Consider the following 16,929-nt stretch of genomic DNA (forward strand, 5'->3'; position numbering starts at 1 on the left):
TTAAATATTTCTTACCACTTTATGTTTTATATTTTTATATGAGATTTGCTGTTCATTTTATCATCTATTATTACACCCAAAATGTTGTTTCCTTTAATCTGTTAATGTCTATTTCATCTATTTGTGTTTAACTTTCTCTTCTGCTGTTACGGAACATCATTATTTTAGTTTTACTGAGATTCAAAGATAGTCTGTGTTCGTCAAATCATCTCTTTAATTTATTCTGTTATTATTTGTATTAACTTTTGTGTGTTCTGTTCTGAACAATACGCAAACGTTGTTTTGTGTGTTTACCTTCCACAAGACCCCGTAAGCGGTGGCTCTCCAGTGTTGACTAACCTTCACTTCACTTCCCATGCATGTCTCCTCTCCAGGTTGTGGAGAAAGCGATGTAAAAGCTTTCCACACTTTGGGCGAGTGGAGCAACACCATGCTGCACAACAGGGCATTTTTACGCGTCCAAAGAAGCGGTAGAAATGGATGGAAAAACTAACGCGGAAGCGCCACAAACAGCATCACCTCAAAGTTAGTAGCAGTCATGGTGCCCTGTAGTCACGTAAATGCCTTTTGACTAATCATGTAGGAGATTGTCTGAAACCGAGTTGGCCAGACTCTTTTTATACACCCGTGGGCCACTTTATGCAGTCTCCTCTATTTTTGATAACCATGCTTCTAAGACGGGTTTATTCAAATGGCGGCCCGGGAATCACTGCATTCAGTTCAAAACTTGAGAGACAAACATTATTTGCAGCAAATTCCTAAAAACACAAGAGTGCTCCTGTTGTAAAGAGGAACTTTGACCACTGTAAACACATTGGCAGGTTCTTGCATTGACATTTTAACCTTTCTAACAAACATAAAACATTGGGGTCCAAACTTGTGAATTACATAACCGAGGCATTCCTCAAGACACCCCTTGAAGTCCTCTGTTTCATGGAAGGTGCAATATTGTAATCTGATTTATGTCACTTAGGCAGTTCTTCTCAAATAGTGGGTCGGGCCCTCCTGGGGGACTGCGATGCAATGCCAGGGAGTCACGTGTGACCCCGGGGACTATTCTTTACTAGTATCATGCAGTATCATACTTCAAACCCTGCTTCGAAATGCTATGCACTAAAAACATGCTCATTGTTGTCATTAATCATGACTTCATTTTGGTTTAAAAAACAGCCCAAATTGTTTTTATTCATTTTTGTTTTGCAGGTGAAAGTGTTTTATATATTGTGCTCCTCAGTTGATGTCGCTGATCAATTTGAATGTATTATTTATTGAGTTTATTATATTACATTTTTTAGTATCAAATGCCTTAAGTCAGTCAAACATGTTTATAGGTTAAATAAGGATTTTATATATATATATATATATATATATATATATATATATATATATATATATATATATATATATATATATATATATGTATGTATATATGTATATATGTATGTATATATGTATATATGTATGTATATATGTATATATGTATGTATATATATGTATATATGTATGTATATATGTATGTATATATGTATGTATATATATATGTATATATGTATGTATATATATATATGTATGTATATATATATGTATATATGTATGTATATATATATATGTATGTATATATATATGTATGTATGTATGTATATATATATATATATGTATGTATATATATATATATATGTATATATATATGTATATATATACATATATATATGTATATATATACATATATATGTATATATATATGTATATGTATATATGTATACTTATATATATATATATTATATATATGTATATATATACATATATATTATATATATATATTATATTCCGAGCGCAATGATGTCACGTTATCGATGGGAAAATGCATTTTTAGACAATATGCTAGGAGACACAGAGAGTAACAAGCGGGAGAAAATGGATTAGAAAGCTAAAAAAATTATATTATAGGCTCCAGCACTCCCTGCAAACCCGAAAGGGACAAGCGGTAGAAAATGGATGGATGGATAATAAAATAAAAAAATATATATATTTTTTTTAAACTTGGGACTTCCCGCGGGCTGGATTTTGGACGCTGGCGGGCCGTAGTTTGGGGACCCCTGCTGTAGCTTGTTTACTTAGATTGCAGTCCGTAGTCATTTGTTCACTTTCTTTAGTTCTATTGGTGATCCTCAAGGTTCCATTTTAGGTCCTCTCTTTTTCATCATTTGGCCTATTCCATTGGTGGCTGGCCAGTTCAGTAAAAATAATTTTGAGACTCACATTTTTTGCAGGAGGTCCTTTTAAAACAGCAGAGCGCTTCCGTAACTGGCAAAAATAAACAGACCAAAATCAAATGTCTACTGTAGAGGACACCGGTTCTCAGGAATATATAAAATAGGATTAATAGTCATCATTTCTTTTTATTCCTTTCATGAAAATGCATATATACAAGCCACGTACAGTTGACACTTTCATTGTTTTTGGTTTCTTATACATTTCCATAATCAGAAAGGAGCAGATGGAAGAATAATATTCTTATATTTATCTGCCCCCTTTTTAACACACATTATTTTAGATTACTTTATCACTGTTCCCTCCACCAACACCCGAACTCCAACATACTTTTTAATTTTCGTTTAAGCATTTTCACAATGACACGTCCAATCAAAATCAAAAATCAGTTTGATATAATTCCAGTTGTCTCTTTTTGTAACTCTTTTTAAATTCCAAAATATTCTTGCAACTTTTTAAGTCTTTCTTTAGAGAATTCCATGCTTTCACACTAGCAACAGACAAGCACATTTGTTTCAAATTTGTTCGCACTCTTGGATGTTTAAAATCATACGGCCAGGTGGGCCAGGCTCTGGGGTTCCTGTCGCTGTCCGGCTTGGCTGCGTGGGGGCGGTGGCCCCTGGTTCCCTGGGCACCACACCTACTGTTTGTGGGATGGGCTCTCGGGGAGGCTGGGGCCGTACTCTGGCTCCCGCACACACTGGGAGTCAAATGTATTGTACATGCAAATTCACATATACTCACACACATACATACAGACATACATAGGTACCTACGCTCCCACATACATATACAAATAAATACAGTACATATTTACACACTCAAAGTTCGTACATCCACACGCACATTCATTATACAAACATACTGTATACACATACTGTACATATACATTCACTGTAAAAACATACATATACGCATACTGTACATATACACTCACTGTACAAACACACACATACACATACTACACATATACATTCACTGTACAAACACACATACATATACTGTACATATACATTCACTGTACAAACACACATATACACATACTGTACATATACATTCACTGTTCAAACACACATACTGTATACACATACTGTACATATACATTCGCTGTACACACATACACATCCTGTACATACACATTCACTGTACAAGCACACATATACACATACTGTACATATACAAGTACATATGCACACATACACTCATGCACATAATCACGTTTCATCAAACATATATTAACGTTGTTGCCCTAGGGTAAACTGGGTATAACACATGGCACACTGACAAAGCTTAACCTATTGTTACTATAACAATCTACAAGGTTAATGTAGGTTGCTTCTCTTTCTTCCCCTCCATTTTTCTGCATTCTTTCGTATCTCAAGTTATCATTACGTATATGTATTGTTGCATTTGAACAATTGTATTGTTGATAATAAAGGTAAAGTATTGGTATTGTTTATTATCAATAGCACTATTTCTGTTGGTATTCATATTGCTCCATTTTTAGTGTAATAATGCTCATTGTCATTTCTGTATTTTTATTTTTATTTTCGCTAACTGCTTATTTGCTATTACTTTTACCATCATATTTGTACATGTCGTATTTGCTGATGTTGCTCTGTTGTTGTTGTTGTTGTTATGTTTGCTGTTGTTGTTTTTGTCTCTCTGTCTAATCCCCCTCTTGTCCCCACAATTCCCCCCTCTGTCTTCCTTTTTCTCTCTTTCTATCCCCTCCTGCTCCGGCCCGGCTGCACCAAATGATAATATAAATACATTTAATAAATTCAAAATACAAGTAAGGCAACAAGAGAAGTATCCTACACTTCTCTTTTGTAAAGTAAATCTGAACAGCCGATATGGGCATCTACATCTGCTATATGATTTGCCCGAGAAGCTGTGCAAGACATTATTAAAAAAATAAAATCATATGGCCTTCTGTGATTCTCATCTCCAGACGTGAACACAAATAACTTTTGTAAGTCCTCCGGAAGAACTTTATTTCTAGCTTTGAACATCACTAATAGAGTATGCAATTCTACAATTTCTTTTAGTTTTAATAATCCTGCCCTAATGAAGAGTGGATTGATTGTTTGATTGAAGCTTTTATTAGTAGATTGCACAGTACAGTACATATTCTGTACAATTGACCACTAAATGGTAACACCCAAATACGTTTTGTTTAAGTCGGGGTCCACGTAAGTCAATTCATGGTACAAATATATACTATCAGCATAATACAGTCATCACACAAGTTAATCATCAGAGTATATACAGAATTATTTACAATCCGGGGGCTGGGATGTGGAGGGGGGTGGGGGATGGATATCAGCACTTCAATCATCAACAATTGTCTCATCAGAGAAATGGACATTGAAACAGTGTAGGTCTGACTTGGTAGGATATGTACAGAGAGCAGTGAACAAAGTGAGTTCAGAAAGCATAAGAACGAGGAATTGATTATTTACAATCCGGGGAGGTGGGATGCGAAGGGGGGAGGGTGTTAGTCAAGGGTTGAAGTTGTCTGGAGGTGTTCTTTTAGTGCGGTTTTGAAGGAGGAGAGAGATGCACTTTCTTTTACACCTGTTGGGAGTGCATTCCATATTGATGTGGCATAGAAGGAGAAAGAGTTAAGACCTTTGTTAGATCGGAATCTGGGTTTAACGTGGTTTGTGGATTTGTGTGGTCTCTATATCCTACTTTAAAAATAATACAAATTACTCTTTTCTGTGAAAGAAATAAAGGCATTATGTTGCTGGGATATGTATTTCCCCATATTTCTGCACAATAATTGAAATAAGGTAGAATAATTGAGCAATAAAACATTCTCATTGTGTTGTATGGGAAACTGTATTTAACCTTGTTCAAAATAAATAAGCTTTTAGATACCTTATTTTTCACATGCAATATATGAGTTTTCCATGTCAACTTTTCATCTAAGATGACCCCAAGAAATCGGATTTCAGACACCTCAATTTTCACATTGTTTATGGATAAACTAACTTCTATCTTTCTTTTATTTTTATTTTTTTAAATAAAAGTTAAAGTACCAATGATTGTCACACACACACGAGGTGTGGCGAAATTATTCTCTGCATTTGACCCATCACCTTTGATCACCCCCTGGGAGGTGAGGGGAGCAGTGGGCAGCAGCAGGGGCCGCGCCCAGGAATAATTTTTGGTGATTTAACCCCCAATTCCAACCCTTGATGCTGAGTGCCAAGCAGGGAGGTAAAGGGTCCCGTTTTTATAGTCTTTGGTATGACTCGGCCGGGGTTTGAACTCACAACCTACCGATCTCAGGGCGGACACTCTAACCCAGGGGTCACCAACGCGGTGCCCGTGGGCACCAGGTCGCCCATAAGGACCAGATGAGTCGCCCGCGGGCCTGTTCTAAAAAAGAAAACTTTTTTTTTTTTTTTTAAATTAAATCTACATAGAAAAGACACAAGATACACTTTCAATCAGTGCATCAACCCAAACAACCTCCCCCATGCACACTCATCCACACCCACTCACACAAAAGGGGTTATTTCTTTCTGCTACCAAAATTCTGGTTCCCACAACATAGACAACACATCTGCATAGGCTGTATAGGCTGCTGGTCCACTAACATTTTCATTAATTACTATTTTTTATGTAATTATTTTTATATTGTTTTACTTTCTTTTTTATCCAAGAAAATGTTTTTTATTTATTTATCTTATTTTATTTTATTTTTTTAAAAAGGGCCTTATCTTCAACAGACCAGGTTGTCAATGAAATTAGATTTGTTTAAAGGGTTTTTTAAACCAGGCCCAGTCCAGATAATGTCCAAGTCGGACTCAGCAACACACACCTTCATTCATGTACACAGAAAAAAATTAGGGAACACAACAGATTGCATATAATTTATAAACAAAATTACATTTTCAAAATAAGCATTTATGTACAGTCCAGATTATGTCCAGGTCACTCAAATTAGGGAACACAACAACAGATATCATATCATCTATAAACATTTTTTTAATGTTTTTTGGCATCATTATCGTTTTCAACCATGTAACTTTCTAAAGTTAGAAAATACTGAATAAATGTTTTAAAGAAAGTAATACTAAGTGAATATCTGTTTTTGGCCTTAAAAATAAACATTTTACCGAGTACTATAATTAAATTGACTAAATCATGATTGTCAATGAACTCTCCTAAAATAACAGAAACCACATTAAGCTTCATAAACAAACCAATCCTTAAACACATTTTTTCAACTTCCACCCAAAACAAAGACACAATATGACAATACCAAAACAAATGCAGGGTGGATTCAGGCTCCTGACAACAAAATCGGCAATCATCTGACTCTGTCATATTCCATAATTTTAACATTTTCCCTGTGGGTAAGAAGTTATAAATAATTTTAATTTGAAAATAACGATTTTGCACATCGATAGTGGTTTTATAGATTAGTTTGAATATGGCATCCCATGGCAACGGGCAGTCAAAAAAGTCCTCCCATTTTCCATTTGTGTTGTATGAGGCAGCCTTCCAAGATTTCTTTATTAAATAAAAATTATATATTTTTCTATTGATTTTAGTTCCTTTTTGCCAACTAGAATTTCTTATTAGAGGTTTACAAACTAATAATTTAGTAGTTCCATAATTAATTATTTGTTTCCATCTTTTCCCAATTACTCCAGTTAGTTGATAAAATGAAAAGCTTGAGCAAGCATCACCATACATAGCTCTAAATACATCATACTTCATAATTTTACCATTCTCATTGATAATATCATTGACAAAAATGATTCCTCTTTCAAACATATTTTTCCAAAAGAAAGGCTTTCCATCTATTACAATATTAGAGTTCATCCATATTAACTGCTGCAAAATATCGTCTCTTTTTTCTGGCACATAAAATTGAAAACACCACTATGAGTGGATTGTTTCCTTTATGAACCCCGCCATGTTTCCCAGCAGACTCTCTGGGAGGGGATCACTTGTAAATAAGGATACAATTTCTTTTGATACAGTACATGTTTTTTGTCCAACAGGACATTTGTGTACCACTCAATGTTTAAATACATCTTTGGAACAATTGATGCTTTTAAAGACAGACACATAGCTTCAAGGTTGAGAAGTTTCAGGCCCCCATATTCATACTCTTTGTACAAAACCTTTCTTTTAATCTTTTCTGGTTTGCCGTTCCAGACAAAATCGAAGACCCTCCGCTCATAAATCTTAAAAAAGTTTTGTGATGGAGCTGGTAATGACAAAAACAAATAAATAAATTGAGGAATAATTAACGAGTTGGCAATAGACATTTTACCATACAAGGTTAGGGATTTCCCTTTCCATAATTGCATAATTTTGTCCAGCTTTCTTAGTCGATTATCATAATTTACTGAGCCTAGAGCTTCCAGATTTTCTGGGACAACAACACCAAGTATGTTAACTGGTCCATCTGTCCACAAAACAGGCACTTTGCATTCCATTCGAAAGGACGTTCCCTTTAGATTTCCGATCCTTAACATTTTACATTTATCATAATTAAGCTTAAGGCCAGATTGCTGTGAAAATATGTCCAAAAGTTTAAGAAGGTTCCGCAAACAATGAGGAAAAATCTTATCTTTGTGAATCAGCCTTTTCTGACATGAACTTCATCAAGAACAAACACAGAACACGCCTCACTGATGCACATCTGCAAGACTCACTCAGAGTTGCAGTGTCAAGTTACACACCAGAGTACAACACACTAGTTAACAGCATGCAATGCCAGGCTTCCCACTAACTGACAAAGAAACAGATAACAGATTTGGTGTCCAGTTCAAAGTGTGACATGATTTAAAAATTTGAGAGTTTACTTTTGTATTTTACATGAGTTATTATTTGTACAAACATGGTGCAAAGTAATTCATGATTTGTTAAAAAATGTTAGTGGCTAGCTAGTTAAAATGGGATATTGTGATTTCACAAGACTGTCTTAGAAGTGATCATTTGAAAATGTTCAATTTGAAAAATGTGCACTTAGAGAAAATATAAAAATAAAGTGTTGCATATTGATATTTATCTGTTTCTATATATATTTATTGTGAGAAATCATTAAGATGATCAGTGTTTCCACAAAGATAAATATCATTAATTATGAATAATAACAGAGTTAAAGGTAAATTGAGCAAATTGGCTACTTCTGCCAATTTATTTAAGTGTGTATCTAACTGGTAGCCCTTCGCATTAATCAGTACCCAAGAAGTAGCCCTTGGTTTCAAAAAGGTTGGTGACCCCTGCTCTAACCACTATAGCAGGGGTGCTCATTACGTCGATCGCGAGCTACCGGTCGATCACGGAGGGTGTGTCAGTCGATCGCCAGCCAGGCATTAAAAAAATAGTCCTAAAAATGAGCGATCATAAATCTTCACTATGACGTCACTTGATTGACATTCACGGCACCCGAGGGTCTTCTGAGATGACGCTGGCTGCTGCCAGCTCATTATTAAGAAAAAATTACTGACAGGAAGGCGAGAAACACTTTTTATTTCAACAGACTCTGGCGCCGTACCTGTCGTCAAAACTCCAAAGACCGACTGCACAGTTGCACAATAAAAGCGCTGCTTCATCCTGCCTGCACCAACAAAATAAGAGTCTCAGAAAGCTGGCGTGCACAAGCTAGCAAGCTACGGAGTTGGCCGCCAATGTATTTCTTGTAAAGTGTATACAAAGGAGTACGGAAGCTGGACAAATAAGATGCCAAAAACCAACCACTTTCATGTGGTTTTGGACAGAAAGGAGGACTTTTTTTCCCCTCCATTTGAAAATGCGGACGTTATCAGCACTACTGTCTGATTCCTATCAATGCAAGTCATCAGAATCAGGTAATACCATTGGCGTTGTTAGGCCTATTTTAGGGGGGCTCAAGCCCCCTAAAATGTTCTTAAGCCCCCCTAAATAATTTGGTGTTTAAAAAAAAATTTTTTTTTTTTTTTTTTTTTTTACAAATACATGCCGACATATTCATTATAAAGTGGCCCGAAAATGAGTTTAAATAAATAATCATATAACCTGTCATTATTCACTCAGTTTCCCCTCACTTCATAGTGTAAGGTAGAGAGCCCCTTTAGTGCGTCGGTATCCAATCCATTCCACTTGTTCATATAGAAAATGCCCACATTACTCAAAATCCAGTCCACATTTTCTCTGCGACCTTGCTTGCGGTCCTTGGACTTGTTCATATAGAAAATGCCCACATCACTCAAAATCCAGTCCGCATTTTCTCTGCGACCTTGCTTGCGGTCCTGCAGGTGTACGAAGCACATTAGCACACAGCACTGCAGAACAAGAACCTTGTGTCTGCCATTGTAAATAATTTAGTTTTTAAGTTTTGTGTTTCTTGTAGAATCTACATACAGTAATATACATTAGCCTATTGTTAAAATAATGAAAAAAACATCATTAAATATATTTGTTTATTGTATTGTTACATTAATAGCTGTTGTATTATTATAGGATGGCTTGTTAAACATTCCATAGGATTTTCAGAGGGTGGAAAAACCAAGACATTTAATATAAAATGTAAAATGAATAAATACATAAAAAGAAAAAGAAAAAAAATGGTTAAAAGCCATCGTCCCGGGAAGCATTTAATTTTGTCCCGTGCATTTTTTTTATCGTCCCTGGGACGACGGAACTACGTTAATCTTGAGCCCTGGAAGTTACATTTTATTTTTGCATTATTTGTTTCAGCGTTGCACTTTGAAGATGGTCCCTCAGCTCTTTCACAGCTTTGGCTCTTTTTCAGATCAGCAGACGGACTCTAAATCTCGGTTATTTACAGTATATATAAACGTTTCTCATTTCTATTCAGACTTCCATATATATTTACATACCTACTCAGTGGCCTAGTGGTTAGAGTGTCCGTCCTGAGATCGGCAGGTTGTGAGTTCAAACCCCGGCCGGGTCATACCAAAGACTATAAAAATGGGACCCGTTACCTCCCTGCTTGGCACTCAGCATCAAGGGAATTGGGGGTTAAATCAGCAAAATGGTTCCCGAGCGCAGCCCACCGCTGCTGCTCACTGCTCCCCTGTGGGGGTGGGTCAAATGCAGATGATAATTTCACCGCACCTAGTGTGTGTGTGTGTGACAATCATTGGCACTTAAACTTTAAATTACCAAAATGATTCCCGAGCGTGGCCTCCCGCTGCTGCTCACTGCTCCCCTCACCTCCCAGGGGGGGTGGAACAAGGGGATGGGTCAAATGCAGAGGATCATTTCACCACACCTAGTGTGAGTGCGTGACTATCAGTGGTACTTTAAACAGTGCATGAATCCGCTCCAGCTGCGCCTCGGCTCCACTCCGTGTTCCCCACGCCGCCCCTGCCCCTGCTGTCAATGAACAGCCAAGCGTCCTCTGGGTTTGGTTCCTCTACGACGTGTTTCCATCGCTCCGCCTCCCGCCTCCTCCCTCTCTCCATCACTCCCTCATTGCATCCATTTTTTTTTTTTTTGGTGTGTGTATTTAAAGAAATCTCCAAGAATTAATCAGCCCTGGATGAAAACGCACCAAGCCTGAGTGACAAGAGGAGGCTTGAGGACTCCAAAACAAAACCAGGACGGACCTTTTTTTTTTTTTTTTTTTTTGTGTAACATTTTTTTTTTTTTTAATTTCAACATGCGAGTGAAGCCTTTCTGAGGGATGGCAGCGATGGGTTAGACAGGATTTAACATGACTGCAAAATAAAAGGCAAGACTTTTTTTTTTTTTTCCTTCTTCTTCTTCCTCCCCTTATCCCATAATCGCGTGGATGTTTGCAGCCCACACTTCTTTCTATTCAGGGCATCCATTTAATCCAATGTGTAGATTTCAAGCTGACACCACCAATCATGTTTGCAGCTTCCGCTCACATCCTGCAGCGCACCCGATAACCCCCCTCCTTTTTTTTACGAGCTTTTAATGGATCTAAATGTAGTATTTTCACGCGCGTTTTCTGCAGCTGTGGACGTGTCATGTGTCCGAGCCTCGGCGCTTTACGCGGGATGCCACGCCACGGGAGTGTGACACAAACATGCATCAGTTTGACGATTGTTTTCTGCTGTTTGCAGCCGCTGTGAGTCAAAGATGTCCGCTCCACAAGGGCCCAAGGGCGGCCCTGGCCCTGCCGCCTCGGCGGCCGGCGCCATGCCGGAGACCCCGGACCTCAGCCACCTCACCGAGGAGGAGAGGAAGATCATCCTCGGCGTCATGGACCGACAGAAGAAGGAGGACGCGAAGGAGCAGTCCATGTTAAAGTAAGGCATTTTTGCTAGCTTCTTTCTTGCCCATGTTGGCCCTTACGGATGGAATAATCGACGTTTAATCGAAGCAACAACAAAAAAAACAACCTCCCCGCGTTATATAAATATACACATTTTTGTTGTTGTTGTTGTGCTACTTTCTAGTGGCCATTTTCCACGTCAAAAAAACTAAACAAAAAAAAACAAAAAACCCACGTCAAGTTGCTTCACCTTTTTCCCAGCGTCTACGTCATCGACGTTACACAATATGACGCGGGAAAAGATCATGTAAGGTGTCCGAACGTGGACGCGCACACGCCTGCCCGTGCACGGATGCCGCTTTCAGCACCAGGCGCTGTCCACTAGATGCTGTTCTTTGTACTTTGTAAACACTTTGACATTTCAACAGTTTCTTCAAATGGATCATATTAGTACTTTTTTTTTTTTTTTTTTAAACTTCTTTGTTTAATCGATTCCCTAATTTAATTACGCGTCGTTTGCCAAATTGTGTGAAGTGAAGTGAATTATATTTATATAGCGCTTTTCTCTAGTGACTCAAAGCGCTGTACATAGTGAAAACCCAATATCTAAGTTACATTTAAACCAGCGTGGGTGGCACTGGGAGCAGGTGGGTAAAGTGTCTTGCCCAAGGACACAACGGCAGTGACTAGGATGGCGGAAGCGGGGATCGAACCTGGAACCCTCAAGTTGCCGGCACGGCCACTCTACCAACCAAGCTATACCGCCCCGTATATATTTTTTTGTATATTGTCTGTATTGCACAATCCTAGCTCATGATAATAACAGTATCTCAATACAGCTATGCTGCTATAGTAGAACACACAAAAACCACCACAAACAAATGTAATGGAGATCAAGTAAATTGTTACAATCGTGTAAAAAATATTGTATGTATTTAGTGTTTGCAACTTTTATGGGGTAACTTTTCAAAGTGTTGTCGTCACTGTATCTCGCCCTCTTCCGGCTTTTAGCTTGTAAACTACGCCCCACGTAAGACACACACACAACACACACATGCATTAGCGTTGCGTGTTGTCAATTTATTATAGCGATTTGGCAGATTTGAACATTATGGTTATGGTATTAGCTTATTTCAAACATGTATACACTTACAATATGGTACATCACATATTTACAGTTTTACATTCCAACATGTCCGAAAAGTAGTAGGAATCAGCAGAGCTTATTTGTTCCTATGTTTCCTAGTATTTGCTAACACATTTATTCACTTCCTGTCTCAATCTGTTACACAAAAAAAAAAAAGTTAATACATCCATCCATCCATTTTCTACCGCTTGTCCCTTTTGGGGTCGCGGGGGGTAATGAATCGCTAAAGTTCTCATGAATAGATAGCTTTTAATAAATTGTGATTCACATAATTTGCTGAAATATTCTGTCTCATTATCAATAAAGCTGTTCTTCGTACTTTGTAAACACTTTTACATTTGAACAGTTTCTTGAATAATTATTTGTTTAATCGATTCTCTAATTTAATTATGCGTCGTTTGCCAAATTCGTATATGTTGTTTTGTACATTGTCTTTATTGCGCAATCCTAGTTCATGATAATAACAGTGTCTCAATATAGCTATGCTGCTATAGTAGAAACATGATAATAACAGTGTCTCAGTGGCCGTGCCAGCAATCGGAGGGTTGCTGGTTACTGGGGTTCAATCCCCACCTTCTACCATCCTAGTCACGCCCGTTGTGTCCTTGGGCAAGACACTTCACCCTTGCTCCTGATGGGTGCTGGTTAGCGCCTTGCATGGCAGCTCCCGCCATCAGTGAGTGAATGTGTGTGTGAATGGGTGAATGTGGAAATACTGTCAAAGCGCTTTGAGTACCTTGAAGGTAGAAAAGCGCCATACAAGTATAACCCATTTATCATTTATTTATAATATAGCTATGATGCTATAGTAGAAACACAAAAACCACCACAAACAAATGTAATGGAGATCAAGTAAATTATTACAATTGTGTAAAAAATATTGGAAAAAATACTGTTTGCAACTTTTATGCGCTAACTTTCCAAAGTGTTGTCGTCACTGTATCTCACCCTCTTCCGGCTTTTAGCTTGTATACTACGCCCCACGTAACACACACACACACACACACACACACACACACACTTCCAAGATTTGCGTGTTGTCAATTAATGATAGCGATTTGGCAGATTTGAACATTATGGTTGTGGTATTAGCTTATTTCAAACATGTACTGTATACAGTTACAATATGGTACATCACATATTTACAGTTTCACATTCCAACATGTCCGAAAAGTAGTAGGAATCTGCAGAGATTATTTGTTCCTATGTTTTCTAGTCATTGCTAACACATTTATTCAATTCCTGTCTCAATATGTTACACAAAAACAAATAAGGTAATACAATGAATCGATAAAGTTCTCATGAATAGATAGCTGTTAATAAATTGTCATTCAAATAATTTGCTGAAATATTCCGTCTCATTATCAATAAAGCTGTTCTTTGTACTTTGTAAACACTTTGAAATTTGAACAGTTTCTTGAAATGGATCATATTAGTACTTTAATTCCACATACTGATATGCTAAGGGTTGTACATGCATACAGATGTTTTACATTTAATTTTCCTTTGAGATGATATTTCTCAATAGTGCAAAAATAAATAAACATTAGCAAAACTACTATTGGCGCTGATTTAAATATTTTGGTTTTTGCCCCTAAAGTCCTTCTGTGTACAGGGACTTATTTCTTCAGTTTGTAAACAATAACAAAAATGACCCAATGGTGTGTAGACATGTTCTGTTAGTAAGTCCTCGCTCTCCAGTGATAAAAATACTTTTAACAAACTTAAAGTAGGAAGGGGATACATAAGGCCTAATTTGTCACGATTTACCTTCACGTCATGTGACGAATGGGCAGGGGGCGCTTAAAATGTGTTTTATGGAGATTTCAACTTCGACTACAGCGTCAGTTGCTATGTAGAGTGGTGCTTTCCATCATTTTCAGCAGACTGCATTGTAAAATGATTAACCCCCACCCGTTCCTCTTACGCAATATCCACCCAATGGGGCCATATGAATCCCTTCCCTACTGTAGTTAATTTTACCGTCAAGAAGGCAAGGATTGGTGACTTAAAAGCAGCTTTGCACTATGGAGGGACGTTAGCCACTAACTCTCTTGGGAGGGCGCTGCAGTGCTTTGAGGATGCATTCCTTTGCTTGTTGCTGTCAAATTTGCACCAGGCGCTGTCCACTAGAAGGCTTCATGGAGATTTGCGTGTGTATTTTTTTTAAGATTCCTTTAACCTTTACCATGTGGATCATAACTCTCTTTTATGATGAGATATTACACTTCCAGTCTTGCCCGGGTTGTAAAAACTCAAGCAGCTGATGTATTGTAGATTACACAAATAGATAATGAGAAGCCATCCTGATAATTTTTTGGGGTAGTTTTTAGAGATGTTCCGGTCATTCATGAGTGAGATCGGCCAATACTGATACCGATCACATGTTTTAACTGTACATTTTTTTAATTGATTTGTAGTTAATGCTATTGATAGTGTAACAATATTGAAACAATATTTAGTTTCTTATTCTGTTTTTATTACATACAATTTTTATTTTATCGAAACAAAGTCAATAGTACACAATAACTAACAACAGCAAAACCTACAACAGTATCGCTACTCATTTAAAACTTCAGTCTTCCTGTGTCCAGGAAATTATTCCCTGAGTTTGTAAATATTGACCAAAACGACAACAAATAATTTAGTCCAGTATTGGTCTTGTACTGATACGATGCTTGGTATCGACGCCACTAATTCATAGCTCGATCCGCCCTCATGTTGTCGTGTACTGGCGGTGACTGTCGTGTACTGGCTCTCTAACTCTTATTAATCTACTTGTTAAATTCTTGTTAATACCTGCTTAATTTTTACTTCTTTGAACTTTACTCAGCTCCTATTTCTTGGTGTTGTTTCAAGCATGCTAATCAACTAGCTTAAAGATTAGCATGGCTGCCAGTTTGCTCTCGATGTGTAACATGTTAATGGTACTTAATAGTGATACTTAAGATAATAAGAAACATAGTTTATTTTCCGTAATGGAGGTGATTCTAATTATCTTAGGAAAGCAGCTCCACCCTGTGTATGGAGACACATAATTACTTATTAATTAATAAAAATACATGCAGTGTCAGCCAGAGAGGATCAGAGTTTGTGATTGACATTAAAAGGCATTGATCGGCAATAGTGATCACATACTTTTTTTTTTAATACAAAAATTATCCGATACTGATCGCTGGCCGATTGATCGGCTCATCCCTAATTGTGTTTCTTCTTTAATGGACAAGGCCACACTTAATTTTTTTCTATGCAGATGTTATTGACCTAAATGGCAAAACCAACCTTTCTTACCTATTGGTACCTGTTTTTGTGTATTTGGGATCTGCATAACTCCTGAAAAATTGTAATCAAACCATGGAGGCATGGCAGAAATGTTTATCAATCAATTGTGCCTTTCCTCTAAATTAAACATATGGAATTTGCCCAATTTGTGACCTGTTTCCCATTGGTGACGTCAGAAGATTTCGCCATATATGGTAAAGTTTTACCCGTAGAGCTTTGCACGACTTCGCCATGGAAGTTTGACTTTGTAGTCAATAAGCTCCTTCTTTTTCTCTATCTTCTTGTTGTGGGGCAGACTGGTTCGTACATGCACACGCATCCTCCGCTGTTGCCATTGCTAATACAAAGTAACGTACGGTTCTAACTTATACCTGTCAGTAGACTTCAGATGGGAGCGCTAAAAACTCCCAACGAAGATGACAGGGAGAAGACGCAGTCAAAGTGCAGCCAAGTAAATAAAACCGCCCACAAAACGGCGCATCCTGAAAAGACGGTCTTGAAGAAAGCGGCTTGAAGATGGTCTTTAAAACATAATCCATGCAAAATTCAGACAAAAGAACCACAATCACATGTTATGTAGACCAGTGGTCCCCAACCTTTTTGTAGCTGGGGACCGGTCAACGCTTGAAAATTTGTCCCACGGACCGGGTAGGGGGGGGTATTTTTTTTAATTTTTTTTTTCCCCATAAAGAAATACAATCATGTGTGCGTACGGACTGTATTCCTGCAGACTGTATTGATCTATATTGATATATAATGTATATATTGTGTTTTTTATGTTTATTTAATTTAAAAAAAAAACAAACAAAAAAAAAACTTTTTTTTTTTTTTTTTTTTTTTTAAATTACATTTCTTGTGCGGCCCGGTACCAATCGGTCCGTGGACCGGTACCGGGCCCGGGCCGCGGCCCGGTGGTTGGGGACCACTGATGTAGACCACAAGGGAGTGTTGTAAATGTTGAAAAAAATCATAAAAAGACTCCTTATAGTGATGCACGTCATTGTAA

At 37.5% G+C, this 16,929-nt stretch overlaps 1 protein-coding gene across 23 annotated transcripts in view; it reads left to right on the top strand.

Annotated features, from left to right (window-relative positions):
• The first annotated feature begins 10,681 nt into the window (after positions 1–10,681).
• The window catches only part of rims2a (regulating synaptic membrane exocytosis 2a), a 305,210-nt gene continuing 298,962 nt past the window's right edge, over positions 10,682–16,929 (top strand). For 22 of the 23 annotated variants that reach the window (XM_062063652.1, XM_062063653.1, XM_062063656.1 and 19 more), the window contains exon 1: positions 10,682–11,528. In XM_062063652.1, the coding sequence (XP_061919636.1) occupies positions 11,359–11,528 (170 nt within the window). In that variant the 5' untranslated portion in view covers positions 10,682–11,358. The remainder of the gene's footprint in view (positions 11,529–16,929) is intronic. The other variant, XM_062063644.1, reaches the window with a different exon arrangement.

This window comes from Entelurus aequoreus, linkage group LG11 (genome assembly GCF_033978785.1).
Source record: "Entelurus aequoreus isolate RoL-2023_Sb linkage group LG11, RoL_Eaeq_v1.1, whole genome shotgun sequence".
Lineage (NCBI taxonomy): Eukaryota > Metazoa > Chordata > Actinopteri > Syngnathiformes > Syngnathidae > Entelurus > Entelurus aequoreus.